Below are 18,971 nucleotides of genomic sequence, written 5' to 3' on the forward strand. Positions count from 1 at the left end.
ACAGAGAGAGAGACGGACAAACACAGAGCGACAGACAGACAGAGAGAGAGAGAGAGACAGACAGACAGACAGACAGAGAGAGAGAGAGAGAGACAGACAGATAGACAGACAGACACACACACAGAGAGACAGACAGACAGTCAGAGAGACAGACAGACAGAGAGAGAGAGAGACAGACAGAGAGACACACAGACACAGAGAGAGACAGGCAGAGACAGACAGACACAGACAGACAGACAGACAGACGGACAGACAGACAGAGACTCGTCCCTGACTCGTCCTCTCACCACCCAACTCGTCCCCGAGTCGTCCCCTCACCACCCGACTCGTCCCCTCACCACCCGACTCGTCCCTGACTCATCCCCTCATCACCTGACTCATCCCCTCATCACCTGACTCGTCCCCTCATCACCCGACTCGTCCCTGACTCGTCCTCTCACCATTCGACTCGTCCCCTCACCACCCGACTCACCACCCGACTCGTCCCTGACTCATTCCCTCACCACCCGACTCAACTCCCGACTCGTTCCCTCACCACCCGACTCGTCCCTGACTCGTCCCTTCACCCCCCGACTCGTCCCTGACTCGTCCTCTCACCATTCGACTCGTCCCCTCACCACCCGACTCGTCCCTGACTCGTCCCCTCATCACCCGACTCGTCCCTGACTCGTCCCCTCATCACCCGACTCGTCCCTGACTCGTCCTCTCACCATTCGACTCGTTCCCTCACCACCCGACTCGTCCCTGACTCGTCCCCTCATCACCCGACTCGTCCCTGACTCGTCCTCTCACCATTCGACTCGTCCCCTCACCACCCGACTCGTCCCTGACTCGTCCCCTCATCACCCGACTCGTCCCTGACTCGTCCTCTCACCATTCGACTCGTCCCCTCACCACCCGACTCGTCCCTGACTCGTCCCCTCACCACCCGACTCTTCCCGACTCGTCCCTGACTCGTCCCCTCACCCCCCGACTCGTCCCTGACTCGTCCTCTCACCATTCGACTCGTCCCCTCACCACACGACTCGTCCCTGACTCGTCCCCTCATCACCCGACTCGTCCCTGACTCGTCCTCTCACCATTCGACTCGTCCCCTCACCACCCGACTCGTCCCTGACTCGTCCCCTCATCACCCGACTCGTCCCTGACTTGTCCTCTCACCATTCGACTCGTCCCCTCACCACCCGACTCACCACCCGACTCGTCCCTGACTCGTCCCCTCACCACCCGACTCGATTTTGACAGAAACCTCAGATTTTGACAGAAACACAAGGGCTTTATTAGAGATTATTTTAAATGTTTATTCTTTGAGTTTTGATCCTGAAGTAAAGACAATGTGAGGAGGCCCACACATGTAGAAAAAACCGTACTGTCGTGATAGGAACAAACCAACGTGATGCCATGAGTTGAGAGAAGGTTCAAAGATTCTGAAAAACGGACGAGCTGCACTGAGGTCACGAGCAAACAGAAGATGATTCTTATTAGAGGATTACGCAGCGTTTGCGTCGGTTTTGATTCTCGGCCTGAGACCGGGCTTTCCTTGCGTGCTCTGCCTGTAATCTTTCCGCTTCCTCTCTCATTCTCTTATCGTGAGCTGCTTTTAATTCATTCTTCTGTCTTTCCATCTCCTCCCTGTCCTTCTCTTTCTCAGCCTGGTGTCGTTCATTTAATTCTTTCATCTCACTTTCATGTTGCTCTCGAAGTTTCCTCTCTATCTCCTCCCTCTCTTTGCGTATCTGCTCCTCTTTCTCTTTCAGGATGCGTCGTTTCTCCTCCTCGATCTCCCTCTCAGCCTCCTGGAACATCTCGTTGGTGTAGTGGCTTCCTCCGTTCTTCTCCACGATGTTTCTGATTTTGTGGAGTAGTGTTCTAACCTGAGATTCATCCCTCAGCTGGTTATTGAAGACGTGGTACTCGCCGTTACATCTGTTCACGAGCTCTTGAAGGTCTTCGCTATCAGATAAGAACTCCTCGATGGTGGTGCCTTCAAGAAGGTCGCCGCCGGTGAAGAGAACCATGCTGTATTTGTCTGCGGCCTCGCCGAAGATTTTCTGAATCATCTGCACAGTCTGCTTTTCCTCATCGGTGAACCTGCCCAGTCTGACGACCACCAGGAAGACATGGGGACCAGGAGAAGCGAAAGCGATGCACCGACTCAAATCTTTGGCGGTCTGCTCCTCGTCGAACCTGGTGTCAAACAGACCCGGGGTGTCGATGACAGCGAGGGGCTGTCCGTCGACCACAGCTCTGCCCTTCGCACAGTCTACAGTCATAGACTTAGCGCTGAACTTAGATTTAAAGAGCTTTTCTCCCAGAATGGTGTTTCCTGTGGCGCTCTTCCCAATTCCAGTCTTCCCCACCATAACCATCCTCAGCTCCTTGTCGTTGGTTATTTTAGAGCCTGGGGAGAAGAACGTGCAACATGGTGAACACACAGTGAACATGATGGGTAATTACTTTACATTAAGGACAGAGATAAACTGGTTTTGTTGCCACGTGTTCACGTAGATGACCAGATGCATCATGAGCAGAACTGTTCACATACTTGTTGTACTACACGTTCCTGCAGTTTTCCACTGCAGTACAGAACTCAGACTGTAGAGAAGTACCGGATTTACATTCTGTGAATAAAAACATGGCGACACTGGAGGAGGTCAGTCTGAGGTCACTGCTGACATCACGGCACCATTGTAGATGAAATGTGAGGAACTTAAAGTCTCTGTACTTTTCTGGTGGTGTCTGGTGGTAAAGTTGCAAACCACAACCAACTGAGCGACCGGCAGGGGACACTTTATGGTGGTGCGCCGCTAATTCCATTTCCGTTTTCCCGCAGAGCTGGAAATTCAAAGCGAATGCGACGCATGCTTGACGATCCCGAGTCGCAGCGGAACCACAATGCAGCAGAACACAACGTAGCAAACATGGAGTCTCACACAGAGGTCGGGTCCACCTAGTGTTACTATATTTAACTCATTCAAAGTTGACGAAAATACATTGGTTCGTTGTTGCAGGTGATTATACATATACATACATACATATGAACACATATTGACTATATATTCAATTTCTGTGAACATGTTTGTCTAAATATTACACACTGTCGCTTAAATCAATGGCGTTTTGACAAATGGGAGTATCTGCCCAGACACTGCCCCCTAGTATTCATGGACACGCGAGGCAGATATGATGCGTATTAGGTAGGGAGGTAGGGAGGTAGGTAGGCAGGTAGGTAGTTAGGTATAGGTAGGTAGGTAGGGGGGTAGGTAGGCAGGTAGGGGGTAGTAAGTTAGGGGTTAGGTAGGGAGGTAGTAAGTTAGGGGGGTAGGTAGGGAGCTAGGGAGGTAGTAAGTTAGGGAGGGAGGTAGGGAGGTAGTAAGATAGGGGGGTAGGTAGGGAGCTAGGGAGGTAGTAAGTTAGGGAGGGAGGTAGGGAGGTAGTAAGTTAGGGGGGAGGGTAGGGAGCTAGGGAAGTAGTAAGTTAGGGGGGTTGGTAGGGAGGTAGTAAGTTAGGGGGGTAGGTAGGGAGCTAGGTAGGTAGTAAGTTAGGGAGGGAGGTAGGGAGTTAGTAAGTTAGGGGGGTAGGTAGGGAGCTAGGGAGGTAGTAAGTTAGGGGGGTAGGTAGGGAGGTAGTAAGTTAAGGGGGTAGGCAGGGAGGTAGTAAGTTAGGGGGGTAGGTAGGGAGGTAGTAAGTTAGGGGGGTAGGTAGGGAGGTAGGGAGGTAGTAAGTTAGGGGGGTAGGTAGGGAGGTAGGGAGGTAGTAAGTTAGGGGGGTAGGTAGGGAGGTAGGGAGGTAGTAAGTTAAGGGGGTAGGTAAGGAGGTAGTAAGTTAGGGGGGTAGGTAGGGAGCTAGGTAGGTAGTAAGTTAGGGAGGGAGGTAGGGAGTTAGTAAGTTAGGGGGGTAGGTAGGGAGCTAGGGAGGTAGTAAGTTAGGGGGGTAGGTAGGGAGGTAGTAAGTTAAGGGGGTAGGTAGGGAGGTAGTAAGTTAGGGGGGTAGGTAGGGAGGTAGTAAGTTAGGGGGGTAGGTAGGGAGGTAGGGAGGTAGTAAGTTAGGGGGGTAGGTAGGGAGGTAGGGAGGTAGTAAGTTAGGGGGGTAGGTAGGGAGGTAGGGAGGTAGTAAGTTAAGGGGGTAGGTAAGGAGGTAGTAAGTTAGGGGGGTAGGTAGGGAGGTAGGGAGGTAGTAAGTTAAGGGGGTAGGTAGGTACTTTATTGATCCCAAGCTGGGGAGTTCTGGTGTTACAGCAGCAGTTACACACAACACAGTGAGATATGGTGAAACTCTCTTTGACTCTGTTCACATAGTCAAACAACTCGTCTGATGTGAAAACTTACAATAAGTCCACCGTACTTAACTTCAACAACACAAAACTGTGATTCATCTCCATTAAATTCCCCCACACAGAATCTGGGCGCCGTCTGTGGAGTATTTGTGTTGTCTAGACAACCCAATAAACCTATAATCTTCAGACTCAAACTTTGCCACATTTGCCACTCAAATCTTTCACATTTTCACAGTGTCAGTGTGTGAAGAGCAGCTGCAGCAGGACAGTGACTCACCTGAGCTGTTGGCCATGTCGGAGTCAAAGAGAGCGAGAGTCGATTCCACAGACGAGTTGAAGAGTGAAGGTCGATTGTCTGTCTGCTCCTTTTAAAGCAGTTTGAACCTTTGATCCACAGGACCACGCCCTGACGTCACACCGACAGTGAACCTGAAGCTTCGTCAGCTTCTTTTCTTACATAACCTGTTTGACCTCTGTGGTCTACATCACGCTGGCGTGATCAAATCACCTGGTGTGTCTTGTGTGGGTGTGTTTGCGTCCGATATGGTGATAAACTCTGTCAAAGTAAAAAAAATCCTTAAAGATACCAAACCTCGGCATGCTAAAAAAAAGAAAAGTGATACATATAAAGGCAAAACCAGCGTAACAACCAGATATTCCAAATGACCTTGTCTCATTGGTTGAAACATCTTGACACATGACAAATGAGGTTTGATACTGATGCTGATACAGGAGCAGACTGTCACTTTTTATGAGTCTTCATGAAGCTCTTATTGATGTTCTGTTCCCTCAGTAATATGTTTATTGCTGATTATTGACAACACTGCTCAGTATCGACCTTTATGATGTAGTAGATCCTTGATCAGTGGAGCAGTGGTGTCACCGCCGTGACGTGTCTCATCGGTTTGTGAGCTGCCAGTTAAAGGTTTATGTAAAAGGAAGAGGTTAGTTGAGTTTCACTTGGCGTCTACAGGTTGTGATTGATCACAGGCCTCGGACTCACAACTCCGTTTCCTCACTTTGAACGTTGTTTGAGTTTTCATCTGCCCCCTACTTCTCTCAAATTTGATACTTTTCGAGTGGAATACGTCGCGGAGCAAAGCTCGACCAGACGGGTCCAGACAGGTTTCTGTGTCCGTCTGTCGTCTGACTCTTCTTTTTCTGTTGGTCAGGTGACCTGGGAGGACCGGTCGCTCCAGGACATCATGAGGTGTCAGGCCAGCAGCAGTGTGAGGAACACACACACACACACACACACACACATTCATCTGCACAGACACTGATCTGTGCGTAAATATCTGTATAAAAGAGAAGCGGAGGCAGATGTTGGTGAAGTGCCTTTTATTTTTTTATGATACAAACTTTATCTTCATCAGCTCTGATTGTGTAACCTGGTGGTGAGGGCGGAGTCAAGACATCAAACCAGACTTCTCATCTGTTTTATAGGACAAGTGTTGGTGAGCAACACACACACACACACACACACACACACACACACACACACACACACACACACACACACAGACACTCAACAGCGCACAACTACACACAATGACACACACAACCACATGGTGACCCCACCCCTCTCTGTTAACCACGCCCCTCACCACAGTGACGTCCCGTCAGGTGAGTTGATCCAGATTAAACCCCACCCGCCTGGTTTATCAGGAGCCATAAAACAAACCACAGTGTAGTTTCACATCTGACGCTGCTGTTTCACTTCCCTCTTCACTTTGCTCTGTCGCTCGTCGGAGGAACTTCCTCTTCACTTCCTCGTCTCTCTGCTCGTCTCTGCACCAACAGAACCGACGTCTTCTGGACCTGGAGGTGAGACACTTGGTTTCAAGTCATTACCTGTTCGATCTGACGACTCATGTTTTCATTTCAACACAATGGATCGAAAACTCACAGAACATGTTCATGATTTGATCATTGAAACACAAACGTCCTGGATGAGTCAATAGATGTGAGCGTGAAGTCAAATCAAACTATGAATCTACACGTTACCTCGTGTTCTCTGTGCTTCACATCAGGTTCCTGGGTGTGATGGCAGAACCAGAACCGGAAGCAGAACCAGAGAGGAACCAGACTCAGACGGACACTTTGTCTCCAGGTTCTGATCAGACGTCTGTTTATTTCACAACAACTCAGGATAGAATCAACTGTCATTGATCTGGAGGCCTGACTCTGTGTGTGTGTGTGTGTGTGTGTGTGTGTGTGTGTGTGTGTGTGTGTGTGTGTGTGCAGACGAAGTCCCCGGTGGTTCTGGTCTCACCACTAAGCAGCTGCAGCAGAACCTGAGAGCCGTGAAGCAGCGCGATCGACCCGTCAGGCTGCTGTTTGAAATCCCGTCCAGTCGAATTATCGAGCAGACTCTGTCCAAACACGTGGTGAGACACGAGAACACAACGTCCCCCCTAGAACCTCCTGTAGAACGTTGTGACCGACCACTACACCCTCCAGAACACACCTAGAACCTCCTGTAGAACGTCGTGACCGACCACTACACCCTCCAGAACACACCTAGAACCTCCTGTAGAACCTCATGACCGACCACTTCATCCTCCAGAACATACCTAGAACCTCCTGTAGAACCTCATGACCGACCACTACACCCTCCAGAACACACCTAGAACCTCCTGTAGAACCTCATGACCGACCACTACATCCTCCAGAACATACCTAGAACCTCCTGTAGAACCTCATGACCGACCACTACACCCTCCAGAACACACCTAGAACCACCTGTAGAACGTCATGACCGACCACTACATCCTCCAGAACACACCTAGAACCACCTGTAGAACCTCATGACCGACCACTACACCCTCCAGAACACACCTAGAACCTCCTGTAGAACGTCATGACCGACCACTACATCCTCCACAACACACCTAGAACCACCTGTAGAACCTCATGACCGACCAATACACCCTCCAGAACACACCTAGAACCACCTGTAGAACCTCATGACTGACAACTACATCCTCCAGAACACACCTAGAACCTCCTGTAGAACGTCATGACCGACCACTACATCCTCCACAACACACCTAGAACCACCTGTAGAACCTCATGACCGACCAATACACCCTCCAGAACACACCTAGAACCACCTGTAGAACCTCATGACTGACAACTACATCCTCCAGAACACACCTAGAACCTCCTGTAGAACCTCATGACCGACCACTACATTCTCCAGAACACACCTAAAACCACCTAGACCATCCTGAGAGGTTACTCAATAATCAATAGAACAACCCAAAGCACCTCAAGAACGTTCTTACTGACTAGAACCATCTGTAGAACCTCTTATGTTACCTCTTAAACCTAAGAAGAAAACCATGAGACAACCTGAGACCTCCAGAACCTTCACATTGTCCCCGGGAACATCCTGAAAACGTCCTCAATAATAATAGAACCTCATAAAGGACAAAGGAGCTCTAGAACCTTCTTAATGACTAGAACCATCTGTAGAACCTCCTCTAGACAACCTGAGAACTTAAATCATCCATCAAGAGAACCTACTGGATAATCACCAGAACCTCAGAAAGAACCTCCAGAACCCTCAGATGTGAGACTCATGGTTCGGTGTCTTATGGGTTTTGTTTTCTCGTGTTTCCAGGTGTACGAGGTCGTGGTGATGCGTTCCGGCAGCTTCGATTCCTGCAGAGTTTCTGTTGAGCGCCGCTACAGCGACTTTTCCCGCTTCCACCACAAACTGCTGCAGGAGTTCTCCGAGGAGCTGGAGGAGGTGGTTCTCCCCCGTAAACTGCTGACAGGGAACTTCAGCCCCGACGTCATCGCGGAGCGACGCGTGGCGCTCCAGGATTATTTGGCAGAAGTTTACGCCGTCCGCAGCGTTCGCCGCTCTCCTCACCTGCCCAGGTTTCTCACTGAGCAGGAGCAGAGGCGAGCGCACGGGCTGCTGCGGGCGGGGCAGTTCGAGCTCGCCCTGCAGCAGCTGCAGAGAGTTCTAGAGATGGAGGAGAAGCTGTTGCCGTGGCAGAGCCCCACCCTGATTGTACCCACACTCTCCGCCCTCGCCGTCTGTCACCGGGACCTGGACCAACCAGAGCAGGCGTTCACGACGGCTCAGAGGGCCCTGCCGGCCGTCAGACGCTACGGACGGAAGCGCCACAGGGCGGCGCTGTTGGACCTGCTGGTGGATGTGGGATACCAGCTGGGACATCCGGTGGCTCAGATACAGGAGGAGCTGAGTGTACTGAGGGATGCCGAGAGGGGGGAGGTGTCCTGCTGCTCGCTGAAGGAGTTAGTGGTGCAGGAGTTTCTCTGACGACCACCGACACCTGAGCTTGAACCACCGACACCTGAGGCCGGACCACCGACACCTGAGGTTGAACCACCGACACCTGAGGCCGGACCACCGACACCTGAGGCCGAACCACCGACACCAGAGGTTGAACCACCGACACCAGAGGCCGGACCACCGACACCAGAGGTTGAACCACCGACACCAGAGGTTGAACCACCGACACCTGAGGCCGGACCACGACACCTGAGGTTGAACCACCGACACCAGAGGTTGAACCACCGACACCTGAGGTTGAACCACCGACACCTGAGGCCGGACCACCACACCTGAGGTTGAACCACCGACACAAGAGGTTGACCCACCGACACCTGAGGTTGAACCACCGACACCTGAGGCCGGACCACGACACCAGAGGTTGAACCACCGCCAGACGTACAGTAGCTTGTTGTTGTGGTGAAGCAGTGAAGCATCATGGGAGTTGTAGTTGTAAGGATTCCTCAGAGTTACTGATTCAATCCAGTAAGTAATTCTTTTATCCACCTCCTAACACTTTGTGTGAAAAACACGTACCCTGGTCACACACATGAACCAGCACAGGCTCCGCCCACACACACGTTTAAGTTTGTGATGGAAATGTGTGTGTGATCACAGATTACTCAACAACACAAACTGTATTTCAACAAAACTGAAGACTCAGGAATTTCCCAACAATAAGTTTCACCATGTTGTTTCTTCTTCTTCATGAAACAGATTCAAGTCTTTAACAGTCAGTTCATATATTTCTGACAGGTGTGTGAGGATTGTTGAGGTATTTTCAGGTTTCCGCAGGTTTGCAGAAACACAAGTCAGGGAAGCCCATGAGCAGGTTCAGACGTGTATTTCGAGTTGGGGTTCACAAAAGGAGGACAGTTCAATGTGCATATGGATGAACAGTTCTTCTGTACCCACCATCTCCGAGACAGGCCTGAGGTGTCACATGTTCATTTAGTCACAGCAAGGACACATCTGCGTCATCATGATTATGTTTAGCATCAACAAGATATTGTTCACATCGCTTACAATCAGGACGCATTCTGCTTCTACATATCCCCCATTTTTGAGGATCTTCCAATCCTCAAAACACTGTGTCATTAATCCTCATTACAAATACGAATATCTAAAGAATCGTGCATTCATCTTTTGAATCGTGCATTCATCTGAAAATCATTCTGATATTACTGTAGCGATGCTGATCAACATTAACAAGATCCACGCAGATTCAAAAGATACGAGGACGAAAACAACTAAAAACTGCATTTATAGGTCCTCATGGCCCGCTCACGTGTAGAGCGACCACCGTCTGGGCACGAATTGAATCTGCCTAACATTATGAATGAACAATAAACAAAATTTAAAACATTTAAAACATTACAGTCAAGATGACTGTAAATATAGTCACAAAATATATCATTAAAACTGAACACTATGAAAATCAAGATAAAATACCAAAGTGTAATTGCTACCCAGAATACTTCCATGTGATGGGTCTCAGGTACGTTTCTTTGGGTTCCAGCACATTCGGGTGTAATAGGAAGTGAAATCGCAGACAAAGTTGCGGGTGACTTGGAAAAGACCAACTGACGTCACAGTGAACATCAGCACAACAGAAATCGGGGAATGATGAAAGTGAACTTGAAGAAGAAAACAGTGGGAGGAGGAAAAGAAAGGGAGATGGTGTCAGTGAGTCAGATACACACTCTCACCGGTTGGTGGCGGTAATGCGCCAGTTCGTCGTTTGACCAACCGCCATAAACAATAAAAGAAGAAGAAAAGGACGACGACGACGACGAAGAAGAAGAAGAAGACGAAGACGAAGAAGAAGAAGAAGAAGAAGAAGAAGAAGAAGAAGACGACGACGACGACGAAGAAGAAGAAGAAGACGAAGACGACGAAGAAGAAGAGGAAGAGGAAGAAGAAGAAGAAGACGAAGAAGAGGAAGAAGAAGAAGAAGAGGAGGAGGAGGAGGCGGCGGCGGCGCTGACGGAGCTGCTCATTGATGACGTCACAGGTGGATCAGCTGGACTCTGCTCGACGATCGACAGCTTCTGTCTGCAGCAGCGAGCTCCTCGTGGCTGGAGACGAACGTTTACCCTCCTCTTCTCCTCTTCTCCTCCCTCTCTTCTCCTCCCCCTCTCTCTCTCCATCTCCTCCCCTCGTCCCTGTGACCGGTCACAATGAGCAGCGACTCAGTGAAACTCTCCAGAAACCTCCTGCGCATGAAGGTGAGTGATGCTAACGGTGTTAGCTTGTTAGCTTGTTAGCTGTGGGTCGAGCGCCGCTGTGGAGCCAGTCACTTCCGGGATGTTGAGTCTCATCAGAAGCTCTGAAGCCGCTGAAACATCCAGTGAACTCGACGTCGAGTCGTAACAATCCACGAACACGTGGTTCTTCTCTTGTACTTCCGGTTCGACTCCATCTGTTTGTGCTCTTATATATTTCTCTGTATTTTCAGCTTTTAAAACATTAGAAATGTTCTGTACGGATGAGGTGAGTTATGGTTATGATGTGTATATTATAGTGACGTCACGGTACCGACATTCAGGCTCTGATACTTCGCACGACGATGAAAAGATCAACACACAAACACGTTTGTTTCTTAATAAATGATAAATCTATGATACGTGAATATGAACTCAATAACAGACGGTATGTCCACGTGTGTTCTCGTCGTATGATTCATAAATCACTAGTTTGATCGTTAACATGTCAGGTTGTGGATTGCTCAGTATTTTTCTAAACGTTGGATCACATTTCTGAGCAGACACGTCGTGGAGGACCAGGGCCACATGAGTCAGTGTCACTAAAAGGTCTAAAAAGACAGTAAATATTGTTTATCGCCATAATTTCAAGGACAAAATATGGTGCAACCAAAAGTAGTTCTGGTGACAAACACTGATCACATATTATCATTATTATTACTGTTCCTGAAGGTTTTAGTATTATTGTTCTCTCATTGTTGCTTCACTTGAGAGATATGGTCGTGATGATGACGATGATGTCATAATGATGATGATGATGATGATGATGATGTGGCTCGTATCTTCAGTTCATGCAGCGAGGTCTGGACGCCGAGACCAAGAAGCAGCTGGAGGAGGACGAGAGGAGAATCATCAGCGACGAGCACTGGTACCTGGACCTGCCGGAGCTCCGGGCTAAAGAGTGAGAGTCACACAGAACCTCACTCCAGAACCTCTCACAGAACATCTCACAGAACCTCTCACCAGAGCCTCACATAGAACCTCACTCCAGAACCTCTCACCAGAACCTCACACAGCACATCTCACCAGAACCTCACTCCAGAACCTTACTCCAGAACTTCTCACAGAACCTCTCACAGAACATCTCACCAGAGCCTCACATAGAACCTCACTGCAGAACCTCTCACCAGAACCTCAGACAGCACATCTCACCAGAACCTCACTCCAGAACCTTACTCCAGAACCTCTCACCAGAACCTTACTCCAGAACCTCACTCCAGAACCTCTCACCAGAACCTGTCACCAGAACCTTATTCCAGAACCTCACTCCAGAACCTCTCACCAGAACCTCTCACTCCAGAACCTCACACAGAACCTCACACAGAACCTCACTCCAGAACATCTCACAGAACATCTCACCAGAGCCTCACATAGAACCTCACTCCAGAACCTCTCACCAGAACCTCACACAGCACATCTCACCAGAACCTCACTCCAGAACCTCACTCCAGAACCTCTCACCAGAATCTCTCACCAGAACCTCACTCCAGAACATCTCACCAGAACCTCACTCCAGAACCTCTCACAGAACGTCTCACCAGAACCTGACACAGAACCTCACTCCAGAACCTCTCACAGAACCTCTCACAGAACATCTCACCAGAACCTCACTCCAGAACCTCACTCCAGAACCTCTCACAGAACGTCTCACCAGAACCTGACACAGAACCTCACTCTAGAACCTCTCACAGAACGTCTCACCAGAACCTGACACAGAACCTCACTCCAGAACCTCTCACAGAACATCTCACCAGAGCCTGACACAGAACGTCACACAGAACGTCACACCAGAACCTCACACCAGAACTTCACACAGAGCCTCTCACCAGAATCTTAGAACGTCACCATTTTTAACTGCTTAATATAAAACCTCATGTATTATTTTAATTTATAGTTTGGTAAAACTCGTCACCTGTGCATCGAATTCATGAAGGTTTTGATGTTAATGTGCTGTCGTCAGGTGTTCCACGTGTTTCTTGTCATATGACGTCTCTGGCCCCTCCCCTCCCCCTCCCTGGCCCCTCCCCCCTCAGGAACCTGCTGGTGGAGGAGAAGAGCTTCGTTCCCTGTGAGGACCTGAGGTTCGGCCGCATGTCGTTCAGAGGGTTTAATCCAGAAGTGGAGGTTTGTTCTAGTCCGTACATGTTGAGAGGATGATGAGGACGAAGAGGACGAAGACGGTTACGACGTGTGAACATGTTGCTGTTGTTGTTCTTTACAGAAGCTGATGACGCTGATGAACCCGAGAGACGAGGAGGAGAAACAGGAGGAGACGAGCAGGATGCAGACGGACGTCACCGACGAGGAAATGGCTCTGAGGTAACGAGGAGGAAACACTGTCCGTCTGTCGTCATAGTAACGTTGGCCGATAATAATGAAAATGAGGTTTCAGGATGTTTTTAATCAAACGTTTTAAAAGAATCTTTTGTTTTCATCATATTTTTGACTGATTCACGTCACTGAACATTTGATTGACACCTTGAATCCAGGTACGAAAGTCTCGTCGGGAGCATGAAGAGGAAGTTTGCGAAGAAGCGCCAGCGAACGTCGACAGACGAGGACGTCAATCAGAACGTGACGGAGACGAGCACGAAGAAAGTTTTTCTCAAACCTCAAGACTGAACTGTTGTCATGGAAACGACTCGGACGATCCGCTGCCGTGTTTTTTATGGAAACGTCAGCGTCTGAGAATCGGTGGATGTTATACATCCTGTTTTTATTTTTTAATATTCATCTTTGAGCAGCTGGGACAGTTTTCAGGCTCATTAAAAACTGAACTCAACTAAACGTTTGTTTATTCTTCAAAATTTTTCTTTAATTCATGAACTAGAGCATCAGAAGTCCACAACAAGTCTTTAACTTCAATCAGTCACAGTCAGTAAATGTCTGATAGTTTCCATAAATTATTCTCTTGGTAGAAAACCTGTCTCACAATGTCAAAGCGCCAGTGTGTGATCTTTGTAATGTTCTGGCGCCATCCGGTGGTGAAGCTGTGAACCGCAGCCGACAGCCTGTCCACCCGTTCCTCCTGTAGTTACGTGATAAGACAGTAACCTGGCGTCGTGGCTCAGGTCATATGATGTACAGGGTTCCGACGCAAGATGGAATTTGATTTAGTCATTTCCAGGTCTGGAAAAAATGTGTTTCAAGACTGAAACTCTGAACAATCTTACTTTTCTAAAATCTAATGAAACATTTTCCCAAACTCAGTGCTAAACGTCGCCAGAGCGACACATCTAGAACAGGTAATGTCTGAATTGGAAGTATTAATATTTCAATATCAATCTGCACCTCACAATGAACTTTCTGGAGAAACCGTGACAGCTACAGTCAGAATGTAATACATATACAGTTGGATTTTAAAATGATTTATTTACATAATATTCATTAATATAATATTTACTAAAACATCTAGCGATGGAGTCCTTTTGAAATGGAACCATGTTTGTAAAAAGTCACGTTAACTGTAACTATAAGTTAAAGAGACGTCGATGTTCAGGTCGTCAGGACGATGTGAGCTTCAGTTAAAACAGATAACGTGTCCAGAGTCAGAACAGAAACAGTTGACAGTTTTCATGTACAATTTTTATACAAAAACTCACAAAAGCAGTTGATATGTTTCTAAAATATGTAAAGTGGGAACAGTCCAGTAAAATAAACAGTTTGAGTCTTTGTTCTGTCCATGAGTTACAGTACGAACAGAAGGAGTTCCTGTGCGCTCGTCTCCCGTCGCCATGGCGCCTGCCGTCAGTACTGCAGGATGTTCAGCAGGTTGTAGGTGACGGTGTCTCTGATGACCTCGGCCGTACAGTACGTGTCGCCGGCGTACGGCTCCACGTCCGGCTGCGTCAGATAATTGTCGGAAGGCGCCATGTCGACGTTCCACTCGGGCAGAAAGCTGTCGCCTCGCAGCTCGCAGATGTTGTGCAAGACGCAGCAGGCGGCGACGACCCGCGGCACCATGGAGATGTCGATGTCGCTCTTCTTCAGCAGGCAGCGCCAGCGCCCCTTGAGGCGAGCGAAGGCCACGTCGACCGCAGAGCGAGCGGACGACAGCGTGTAGGAGAAGCGGCGCTGCTCCGGAGACAACTGCTGCTCCTCCACGTAGCCCTTCATCAGCCACGGCTTCAGGGGGAAGGAGGCGTCGCCGATCAGGTGGACTGGGATCTCCACGCCGTCGGACAGGAGCGAGCGCTGCAACACACCAGGTCAGAGGTCAACACACCAGGTCAACGACCAGCAGGTTAATGGAACACAAAGTAGTGTGTGTGTGAGTGTGTGTGTGTGAGAGTGTTGACTGAAGTGAACTGTGAAATCAAAGCAACACGTCAAAACACTGTTCACCAGAATTCCAATGCTGATATTGTTATTGATTGTATATAAACTGTATTTAGAGAGGATCAATAGGCCCCGCCCCCTCACCTCCCGGGGGAACAGGTATCCGTCCGGTCGGTCCTCGGCCTTCAGGTACAGGTCGGAGCTGCTCAGCACGGTGGCGCTGCTGCTGCTCCCGGGCCAACCAGCGTACACGTCGGTGAAGCTGCCGACACACAGACACAAGGTCACGTGACACGTCCTCTCTCTCTCTCTCTCTCTCTCTCTCTCTCTCTCTCTCTCTCTCTCTCTCTCTCTCTCTCTCTCTCTCTCTCTCTCTCTCTCTCTCAGCCCCCCATCTCTCGCTCTCCCTCCCCCCCTCTCTCTCTCGTCTCTCCCCCCCCCTCTCTCTCTCTCTCTCCCGTCTCTCCCCCCCCCTCTCTCTCTCTCCGCTCTCTCCGCCCCGTCTCTCCCCCCCATCTCTCGCTCTCCCTCCCCCCCCTCTCTCTCCCCCATCTCTCTCTCTCACCTCCCCCCTCTCCCCCCCATCTCTCGCTCTCCCTCTCCCCCCCCTCTCTCCCCCTATCTCTCTCTCTCTCCCGTCTCTCCCCCATCTCTCCCCCCCCTCTCTCTCTCTCTCTCGTCTCTCCCCCCATCTCTCCCCCCCCTCTCTCTCTCTCTCTCCGCTCTCTCCGCCCCCATCTCTCTCCCCCCCCTCCCCCCTCCCCCATCTCTCTCCCCTCTCTCCGCCCCCCCTCTCTCTCCCCCCCTCCCCCCATCTCTCTCCCCTCATCTCTCCCCCCCCTCTCTCTCTCCGCTCTCTCCGCCCCCCCTCTCTCTCTCCCCCCCTCTCTCTCTCCCCTCTCTCACCACCCCCCCCCCCCCTCTCTCTCTCACCCCCCCCCCCCCTCTCTCACCCCCCCCCTCTCACCACACGTCGTGGTCCACCACCGCCTGCAGGATGACGGAGTGCCAGCCGCTGCGGTTGATGTAGTGGTCCGGGTTGTTCCTCGGCGGCGCGATGGGGATGTGCGTCCCGCCGATCACGCCCGCGCACTGCGGGTAGCAGCGGTCCTTGAAGGCCTGGAGCGCGGCGTCGAGCCTCGGGCCGCTGGGCAGCGACACGAAGCGGTGGAAGAGCCGCTCCACGATGGCGGAGGAGACCTGGCGCACGATGGTGCACACGGTGGCGATGCCCACCCCGAACATGTCGGCGATGGAGCGGTACTCCCCGGAGCGCGCCAGCCACCACATGGTGATGGCGAGGCGGCGGCGCGGCTCGATGGGGACGCGGTAGTTCGTCTTGCGGCGCTTGATCGCGGGGCCGATCAGCTGGAGCAGGTGGTCGAACGTGGCGCGCGACACGCGGAACTGCGCCTTCCACTGCTCGTCGTCGAAGCCCGCGGCCGCGGCCCACAGGTTCTGTCCCGGGCCGCGGTCCCGCACCCACACGGGTCTGTTGGTGGTGGACAGGAGGCTGAGCGCGGCCGCCACGGACGACAGCAGGAAGGCTCTCCTCCGCCGCAGGTACTGGCGCCGCCGCCGCTCGCGCTCCATCATCTCCCGCTGCCGCCGCCGCCGCAGCTCCGCGACCTGCAGCCGGTACAACTCACACACCTGCGGCCCGAGCACCGGAGGAGCCCCGAGGCCCAGCGCGGACACGAGCGGGAGCGGGGCCGGGGCCGGGGCCGGGGCCGGGACGTCCTCCGGGGCCGGGGCCGGGGCCGGGGCCGGGACGTCCTCCGGGGCCGGGGCCGGGGCCGGGACGTCCTCCGGGGCCGGGGCCGGGGCCGGGACCGGGACGTCCTCCGGGGCCGGGACCGGGACGTCCTCCGGGGCCGGGGCCGGGGCCGGGACGTCCTCCGGGGCCGGGGCCGGGGCCGGGACGTCCTCCGTGTCCGGCTCCATCTTCACCCTCCGGTAAACAAACGGCGCGTCGCCTGTTTATGACGTGGGCGAGTCAGATGTTCCTGCCCCGCCCCCTCGCCCCAGTTCGCCCTTCACTCCCGTTTCATCACTTGTTCTCCAGTGAGAACCGGAACCGGCTGTTACTGGACCTTTTCATTCACATATACTCATAACAGATTAGTCCCGTAAACTATTTTGAGACGATGTACGTTGTGATTTGGCGCTACACAAATAAAATTGAATTGAATTGAATAAACGGTTTAGTCCATGAACGTACATAAGTAAACATTACTGGACTGGTGTAGTCCAGTAAACAGAACAGTCCAGTCTTATGAGGCTGAAGAGTAAAGATCAGGTTGATATGGTTCTGATCCGTTACATTAATCTGCAGCTGATATTCAGAAACATCCTGGTCCTCTGGAACAGTCGGAGGTGTTGACGGTTCTGATCCACCGACCAGCAGGAGACGACAGCTGGAGCTGCAGAGGAACCTTCTCCACTCTGAGTTCCCAGCATGCACCTGACTGCCTCAGGTGGAGCAGGGCCGTCTGCTGTGGGGAGGCGTGGCCTGCAGGGGGCCCCTCCTCCTCCAGGACCCCCGAGGCCCCGGGAACCAAACAGACTGAGGAGAGTCGGTGTCACCAGTTATAATCAATAATCAATCAATCAGTCTGAGGTGAGAAATATGTTCTTGTTCCAGCATCAGACTCACATGATGAACTGAATCTGAGGAAACTTTGAATACTCAGAATGAGAAATATACTTTATTAATGCACGGTGGAAACTGTTTTGTTACAGTCAAAGAGAAATAAATATACAACTAGAAATTATCATGAAGAGAAATATAAACTGAATTCTGTAAACATTAGTTTGTTGTTGTGTCGCAGCTGCAACTTCATCAATAACACACACACACACACACACATATATATATATATATATACCTTCACTCATTATCTACACATCTAAAAATGAAATGTATCATTATTATTATTATTCACTTATCAAGTTAGACACTTTGAACTTTTTTACATATTAGTTTATAATATTTAGCTGTGAAGTATAAAGTTTCTTAGGAAGGAGCTATGAAAGGAAGCACCGAGGCTCCTCTCCTCAGCTCTCGTCATGACGACAGTGTTGAATGTTTCACCCTGAGTCTGATGGAAACAGTCGTGTTCTCGGATGTGTAGGTTAGCGGCGGCTAGGCTAACCGGAAGTGAAGCACGTGGAGCAGCTTCCTGCTGAGTGATGTTCTTCAGGTCACTGGAGGCTCATGGGACATCTGTCTCACATCAAACACTTCTGTTTGTTGTGTAGCTGAAATATAATAACTGATGAAAAGTGTTGTCTCAGGTGACGTACTTCCTGTGTGCAGCAGCAGGGGGCGCTGTGAGCCAACAAACTGCTGTGAACGACAACATGAAGAGTTGTATTAATTATTCACTCACATTAACACAAACAACAACAACAGAATCAGCACTTGATCCATCAGATGATCCATCAGATATTCCAACATACATGGAACATACATGCTTTGAGGGACGTGGCGTCCTGCTGGTCTGACTGTGAGGCTGGAGGGGGGGGGGACACATCTGTCGGTCCTGAAGCTGAGACAGTTTAACATCTGTAAACACACGGCTGGAGGCGTCCTGGTGTGTCACAGGTCAAATTGTTGTTTTCAAATCTCCATTTTCTATTGTTTGATTTGACAAACGCAGATGAAGTTTACATATATTAAATAAAATGATATAACATTTTTGTCTCATTCTTCACCATTGACGGAGGAAGTTGAATGTAAATTTAGAAAAAAAAAATCTTTAATCAAATCATCAAAGTTGTTTATTAAAAACTTTTCGGAAATTCTAAATCCTGAAATATGGACCTGAAAACATTTCAC

The 18,971-nt window shown here is 50.5% G+C and overlaps 4 protein-coding genes across 5 annotated transcripts; 2 read left to right on the top strand and 2 right to left on the bottom strand.

Annotated features, from left to right (window-relative positions):
- Positions 1 to 1,287: 1,287 nt before the first annotated feature.
- Positions 1,288 to 4,707, bottom strand: LOC118314837 (GTPase IMAP family member 7-like). The gene is made up of 2 exons (XM_035641545.2): positions 4,554 to 4,707; positions 1,288 to 2,401 (listed from the first exon to the last, which is right to left on the bottom strand). The coding sequence occupies exons 1-2, from the start codon at positions 4,567 to 4,569 to the stop codon at positions 1,482 to 1,484; spliced, it is 936 nt and encodes a 311-aa protein (XP_035497438.1). The 5' UTR covers positions 4,570 to 4,707; the 3' UTR covers positions 1,288 to 1,481.
- A 1,152-nt stretch (positions 4,708 to 5,859) lies between these two features.
- Positions 5,860 to 10,406, top strand: snx20 (sorting nexin 20). Of its 2 annotated transcripts, XR_004794730.2 has the most exons (5): positions 5,860 to 6,103; positions 6,310 to 6,389; positions 6,524 to 6,666; positions 7,905 to 9,074; positions 10,108 to 10,406. XR_004794730.2 is itself a non-coding variant. In XM_035641547.2 (4 exons), exons 2-4 carry the CDS (start codon positions 6,323 to 6,325, stop codon positions 8,574 to 8,576), a joined length of 882 nt encoding a protein of 293 aa, XP_035497440.1. In that variant the 5' UTR covers positions 5,860 to 6,103; positions 6,310 to 6,322; the 3' UTR covers positions 8,577 to 9,719. The 2 variants fall into 2 exon arrangements, 1 of the variants encoding a protein (XP_035497440.1); XM_035641547.2 differs by lacking the exon at positions 10,108 to 10,406 and having other exon boundaries at positions 7,905 to 9,719.
- Positions 10,407 to 10,499: 93 nt separating this feature from the next.
- On the top strand, positions 10,500 to 13,634 carry mphosph6 (M-phase phosphoprotein 6). The gene is made up of 5 exons (XM_035641548.2): positions 10,500 to 10,816; positions 11,641 to 11,753; positions 12,886 to 12,976; positions 13,074 to 13,171; positions 13,342 to 13,634. Exons 1-5 carry the CDS (start codon positions 10,769 to 10,771, stop codon positions 13,472 to 13,474), a joined length of 483 nt encoding a protein of 160 aa, XP_035497441.1. The 5' UTR covers positions 10,500 to 10,768; the 3' UTR covers positions 13,475 to 13,634.
- A 570-nt stretch (positions 13,635 to 14,204) lies between these two features.
- On the bottom strand, positions 14,205 to 17,102 carry LOC118314838 (protein ALP1-like). The gene is made up of 4 exons (XM_047333187.1): positions 17,022 to 17,102; positions 16,098 to 16,859; positions 15,275 to 15,392; positions 14,205 to 15,046 (listed from the first exon to the last, which is right to left on the bottom strand). Exons 1-4 carry the CDS (start codon positions 17,072 to 17,074, stop codon positions 14,600 to 14,602), a joined length of 1,380 nt encoding a protein of 459 aa, XP_047189143.1. The 5' UTR covers positions 17,075 to 17,102; the 3' UTR covers positions 14,205 to 14,599.
- Between the last annotated feature and the right edge of the window lie 1,869 nt (positions 17,103 to 18,971).

This window comes from Scophthalmus maximus, chromosome 7, assembly GCF_022379125.1.
Source record: "Scophthalmus maximus strain ysfricsl-2021 chromosome 7, ASM2237912v1, whole genome shotgun sequence".
Classification (NCBI taxonomy): domain Eukaryota; kingdom Metazoa; phylum Chordata; class Actinopteri; order Pleuronectiformes; family Scophthalmidae; genus Scophthalmus; species Scophthalmus maximus.

Bases quoted from the DNA above. Each gene is read 5' to 3' on its own strand.
- snx20 (XM_035641547.2), top strand. From the start codon at position 6,323: ATGGCAGAACCAGAACCGGAAGCAGAACCAGAGAGGAACCAGACTCAG. The intron at 6,390-6,523 runs GTTCTGATCAGA...GTGTGTGTGCAG, and splicing joins GACGGACACTTTGTCTCCAG to ACGAAGTCCCCGGTGGTTCT. The intron at 6,667-7,904 runs GTGAGACACGAG...TCGTGTTTCCAG, and splicing joins AGACTCTGTCCAAACACGTG to GTGTACGAGGTCGTGGTGAT.
- mphosph6 (XM_035641548.2), top strand. From the start codon at position 10,769: ATGAGCAGCGACTCAGTGAAACTCTCCAGAAACCTCCTGCGCATGAAG. The intron at 10,817-11,640 runs GTGAGTGATGCT...TCGTATCTTCAG, and splicing joins GAAACCTCCTGCGCATGAAG to TTCATGCAGCGAGGTCTGGA. The intron at 11,754-12,885 runs GTGAGAGTCACA...CTCCCCCCTCAG, and splicing joins CCGGAGCTCCGGGCTAAAGA to GAACCTGCTGGTGGAGGAGA.
- LOC118314838 (XM_047333187.1), bottom strand. From the start codon at position 17,074: ATGGAGCCGGACACGGAGGACGTCCCGGCCCCGGCCCCGGCCCCGGAG. The intron at 16,860-17,021 runs CCCGGCCCCGGC...GGACGTCCCGGC, and splicing joins GCCCCGGCCCCGGAGGACGT to CCCGGCCCCGGCCCCGGCCC. The intron at 15,393-16,097 runs GTGAGAGGGGGG...GTGTGTCGGCAG, and splicing joins GTGGTGGACCACGACGTGTG to CTTCACCGACGTGTACGCTG.